The 5,579-nt window shown below is 52.0% G+C and overlaps 1 protein-coding gene across 1 annotated transcript; it reads right to left on the minus strand.

Annotated features, from left to right (window-relative positions):
- Nucleotides 1–1,612: 1,612 nt before the first annotated feature.
- LOC114270045 (uncharacterized) lies at nt 1,613–3,777 on the minus strand. The gene is made up of 2 exons (XM_028211438.2): nt 2,443–3,777; nt 1,613–2,351 (listed from the first exon to the last, which is right to left on the minus strand). Exons 1-2 carry the CDS (start codon nt 2,878–2,880, stop codon nt 1,722–1,724), a joined length of 1,068 nt encoding a protein of 355 aa, XP_028067239.2. The 5' UTR covers nt 2,881–3,777; the 3' UTR covers nt 1,613–1,721.
- Nucleotides 3,778–5,579: the final 1,802 nt, after the last annotated feature.

Here is a 5,579-nt window from a genome sequence, read left to right on the forward strand (position 1 = left end):
GTTTTGGCTCTCTCCATCAGGCGCGTTGTATAAGAAGTCCTTCACCGGTCCTTATCTCAAGTGCGTGCACCCGAACAGTGTGGAGGCCTTCTTGTTTGAAATTCATGAAGGCAGTTGTGGCAGCCACGTCGGGGGACGGTCCTTGGCTTACCGAGCTATTTCGCAGGGATACTGGTGGCCGTGCATGCAGGCCGACGCCCAAAAATATGTCCGCAAGTGCGAGAAATGCCAAAAATTCGCTCATCAGATCCACCAGCCTGCCAGGGAACTTCTTCCCCTCACCAGTCCTTGGCCTTTCGCCATGTGGGGGCTAGATATAGTGGGACCGTTGCCAACAGCACCGGGCAACCGGAAATTCTTCATCGCGGCCACAGATTACTTCACAAAGTGGGTTGAAGCTGAGCCCTTGGCAACCATCAAAGAAAAAGACGTGAAGCGATTTGTCTGGCAGAACATTGTCACGCGGTTTGGCGTCCCCAAGATTTTGATCTCTGACAACGGTACCCAGTTTGACGGTCGCCTATTCAGAGGATTCTGTGAAGATCTCAAGATAGAATTCTACAACTCCACCCCGGCCTACCCGCAGTCCAATGGTCAAGCCGAAGCATCAAACAAGACTATACTGGATGGGTTGAAGAAACGGTTGGAAAAGGCTAAGGGCAAGTGGGCTGAAGAATTACCGAGCGTCCTTTGGGCATATCGAACAACCCCGCGACGTTCGACCGGGGAAACTCCATTTGCTTTGGCTTATGGCATGGAGGCGGTCATACCCTTGGAAGTTGAAATGCCCACCCTCAGAACTGAGAGTTTTGAGCCCGAGCTAAATGCCGAGGCTATTGCCTTGGAGTTGGACTTAGCGGAAGAGCGCCGGGAGAAAGCCCTCATCCATGTTGCCGCTTACCAACAAGAGCTCTCCAAGAAGTATAACAAGACAGTGCACCCCAGACCGTTCAAAGTTGGGGATTGGGTTTTGAGGAAAATTATGGGCAACACCCTGGTGCCAGGAGAAGGCAAACTAGGGGCAAATTGGGAAGGACCTTACAAGATCACTGGTCTGGCGGGCAAGGGGGCTTACCACTTGGAGGATCTAGAGGGAAGAGCCATACCCCGGCCATGGAATGCGGCCAACTTGAAACTGTATTATTTTTAAGCTTTTTACTTTCCTCTTTTTTGTAAAGCAATTTTTTGGCTTGCAAAGCAGAATGTAATTCTTTTTGTCAAAATTATAGAAGTCATTTTGCATTAGCACTCGGATTGTTCTTTTAATGTTTAAAACCGAGATGATTTGCTCCGGTTGGAAGAGTTGGTGTTTTGTCCAACTTAGGATCCCCAACCGAGATGATTTGCTCCGGTTGGAAGAGTTGGTGTTTTGTCCAACTTAGGATCCCCAACCGAGATGATTTGCTCCGGTTGGAAGAGTTGGTGTTTTGTCCAACATGGTATCTTGTCCAAACTTAGCAACAACCGAGATGGATATTTTGGTGCGTGAATTTGTTTTGTTATGCTCAACTGCGTCGACCATGTTGTGGACTCCGGTCGACCAAGTGTTCAAATGATAAGTCGTACCGAGATAGTTTGCTGAAGACGGAATTAATTACTACCGGGCAAACACTTGGCGAAAATTCAAAATTTTTCATTGATAAAGAAATTCATTACAAAAGGTGGGGACAAAGCCCGGTTACATCAAGTGTATTGAAAGCAAAAATACAAAGAAAAGAAACCTAAACTAAGGGGGAAAGATTGGCGAACTCATCCTCGGCAGCATCAGCATCAAGGTCAACAGCTTGGCTTGCTTCTTGAGCGCCGGGCTCATCGTTGCCGGGCTGTTCAGGCACCTCGGCCTCTTCTTCCTCAGAATCTGTGTCATCCTCTCCATCTTCAAGTCCTTCCTCGGCCTCCGCTTGAAGCGCAGTAAATACATCATTTGCATATGGCACGAGGTAGACCGGTAGTGAAGCTTTGGGAGGATTGGCAAAAACGTCGGTGTCAGAGCCCTGGCCGAGGTGTTCACAGGCAGACTTCCAACCGGCCTTGAAGTAGATGTCTTGTGTTGCAAACACCTGCTTCTTATAGCTCTCCTCGGCCTCGTTGAACCCGGCCTTGTTGGCAGCCCGGCAAGCCTTCTTCTTCGCCTTCTTCAAAGCGTCAACCTCGGCCTGAAGCTCACTTTGTTTTTTCTCGGCTGCGCCCAGCTGACCGAGCAGTCTATTATTGTCATGGTTGGCCATTTCGAGAGAAGCTTTAGCCCGGCCGAGCTCGGCTTGGAGGCTTTCAACATGGCTCGCAGTGTCGTTGGCTTTCTGCCTAAGCCGGTGGATGCGCTCTAGGACCAAATGTTGTTTTTGAATGGCCTGCAAAAAGAAGCAAAGTACATCAGAAAGGGGACCGAGCAAGAGGGACCGAGCAAACACCTGTGAAATGTTAAAAAGAACGCCGACTTACCCTGGCCATCGACTTCACAGAAGATTTTACCAGCCGGGTGTCAGGGACGTGGTCACTGCCTACCACGTCGCCCGGTAGGAGAAATGCTTTGGAGAGATCGAAGGCAAGCAAATGTTCTTTGTCTGCCTTGATCGATGCAGTCGCCGGGATGTCCTGTCCCCGGTACTTCAGCTGAGGACGCCAAGCGGGCACGGGAGCAGGAGTTTCAGCAGGATGCTCGGTTGTCAGCTCGGTGACGAGCTCGGCGGAGGGATCTGCCCTTGGTCTTTTTCCAGCCCGGCGCGCTTCTCTGGCGGATTGCACGGCAGCTGGAGCCGGAGAAGCAAGGGCTACGACGGCTGCACTCGATTGACCGGCAGCCGGGGAACGGGTGGTGACGCTCGGTATCTCGGCTGAGGTCGCGGTTAGAAGGTTTTTGATCCGAGATCTTTTGGCCATTTCTTGCTCGTCAGTTAACCGGATTAATGGGACGTCTGGTAGTGTTGGATCGGGAGGTGGTGAAGGAGCTCTGAGGAAGTCAGTCACTCTACTCCGGCGCGGAGCAGAATATCTGTAAGTCGGTGTGTAGCCGAGCAATTCGTTGCAGTCTCGATGACGGTACCTAAGCACGGCCCGAATTGCCTCGACGTTGGGGAATTGGTAGTTGGCTTGCAAGGCCTGGATAGCTGTAAAAGAAACAGGGAAACCGGTTAGTAAAACTAAAGAATAAAGTTAACCGAGCAAGTTTGAGTGGCTTACATGAAGAACCGAAGTCCTTGCTTATGAACCAGCCCGGCACCTCGGCTGTTTCGTAGTTGCCGGACACCCAGAAGAAATCATCATCGTGCATATCTTTGTCCGGGGTGCCGGTTACGATTTTTTCCTTGCCCGGTCTTATTTTCAAGTAGTAAGCCAGGCCGTCACCGGTGTGGCCCATAGTGTATTGCCTTAATATCTCGGCTAGGCCTAAGTTGGCGCCCAGCCGTTGGTTCAATTCGTGTACGCCGTTGATTATTCTGTATGTGTTGGTGGACACCTGTGTGGGTGCCAGCCCGGTTCGGCGGAGGAACTCGGTTATGAGAAGGTTGAGTGGGAAACGAAGACCCCCTTCAACGATGGATAGCACGGTGAAGGGGCATTCCTCCCTACCCCAAGGCGTGGTCTCTTCTTCGGCCAGCTCGAGATGGACGTCGGCCGGGACGCCGTAGTCCTCTCTGAAAGCGGCTAGCGCGGCCGGAGTATCCACAAGGAAGCGGAACTTCCCCATTTGTGGCCGACTTACTATAGCCCGGTTGATGGGTTAGGCACGGTGATAAATTGCTGCAGCTCGGTCCTGAGAGGTTCAGGAATGACAGGGGTCCCCTTGGACTCTGCAGGAAAAGGATGGTAAGTGTAAGTGTGTGGTTTCGCTAAGAGAGCTAGACTACAGCTCGGTCGGTAAGGGGGCCAAACTACCTCGGTTGTCTGATTAAGGAGCTCGGTCGCCCAAGCAGACCTGATGTTAGCCCGGTTAAGCGACCAAGCCCTTTGGTTATCTCGGTTTTTGCCATGATTGGAACAAACACGTTGTTTGCCCGGTTTGGCTAACTTTTCGGATCAAAAGAAGGCCCAGAGCCCGGTTCACCCCAGTTCTTCGATGTTCTTCAGGAAGACGAAGAACACCAAGAACAGTGGGAGGTTTAGGACGTTTTCTATGGTCTAAGCCCTAAAAGCTATGTTTTCGGGTCCTAATGTGTGCAAAATAAGAGTAAATAGCAACATAAGAGAGATTGGACATCTTACCTGTGAAGGGCCGAAGGTGTTCTTCCCAAACACGAAGAATGGCAGGATGGCAGTCGAGCTTGGGTCTGAGAATCGACAGAGATGGATGCAGCAGTAGAGGAAAAATGGAACTGGGGGGGCAAGTTTGTATAGGCGTTAGAGACCGCCCAAATTCAAATTCTGGCAAAAACGGCGGGTTGGCTGCCCGATGACCAATGGCAGACCGCCACGTGTCACCATTTATGGCTTTGGCAGGACTGAAGCGACGGGTTGAAAAGACGAAGAGCCAACCGAGCTACTTTCAACGAGAAAAGGTCAGCCGAGGAATATAACCGGTCAAATCTGCGGACAATTGCGTCAACTAGCTCGGTCGAAGCTTGGCATCTTGACGACCGGATAAACGTTATCTCGGACGAGGAGAATAATCCCAGTCACGCTTCCGCGGACGGAATTAAGGGGCAATTGAGAGGGTGATTTATGCTCCGGCGTTGGGCCGAGGTATAAACCGAACAGGTTGGGGGCCCAGCAGAGCAATGGGCCGAGATGATCGACTGTTCACCCGGAGATGGGCTACCAGAACTTGGGCCGGGCAGAGTTTGGACTATGTGCTGCCCCGAACCGTGCAGAAGGTGCTCGGCCAGGAAGTGACCGGTCAGACCAGGATGCTCGGCCTGAGGATTGTCGAGATCAGACAGACCGAGAGGCCGGCGCTCGGAAAGGCGCGGTCAGCCGAGGTAGTTGACTGACCGGCGAGAAGACCGACCAAAGGAGGATCCCGGGCTAAGCTTTGCCGAGATGCCGCCTAGCCCGGTCCTTCATTCGGTTATCCGGTCGGGCGCTTAAGGTATGAAGCATGGTATGACCGAGGTAGGGCAGCTCGGCTGCCGAGCTCCAGCTATGCTGGCAGGCAGTTGAGAGCAGGTGATGAACGGCATGGTTTAAGCTGACAGATGGGATAGCAGAGCCACGTGTCAGGAGATGACAGGGAGTGGATATGGGGTACAGAAGGTATATAAGCCTGTCTGCGCCCCCCATACGGGGACACAAACACTCTGTAAGGAATTTCTTACACTCAAACACTCTCTCCCTTCTCTGTATCCATCCTAAGGTGTGTGCTAACTTGATCGTCGGAGGGTTTTTCCGGCCACACACCGCCGGGTAGCTCACCGTTACTTGCTTGCAGGTGATCGGACATCGACGGAGCTCGGAAGAAAGGAGTACGGGCTTGCCGGAATATTTGCTCCCCGTCGGAATATTTGCTCCCCGTACACCTCAGAAGCAAAAAAAAACACAAGTGTTTGGTGCAAGACCAAACACAGAACAGTCGAGTTGAGAGATCCTGAGGCAAGACGCATAGCCGAGACCTCCGGGAACTCAAAACGAAACACAAACATGAG

The sequence above is a fragment of the Camellia sinensis genome, unplaced genomic scaffold, assembly GCF_055761805.1.
Source record: "Camellia sinensis isolate YWXY unplaced genomic scaffold, ASM5576180v1 Unanchor1, whole genome shotgun sequence".
NCBI classification, from domain to species: Eukaryota; Viridiplantae; Streptophyta; class Magnoliopsida; order Ericales; family Theaceae; genus Camellia; species Camellia sinensis.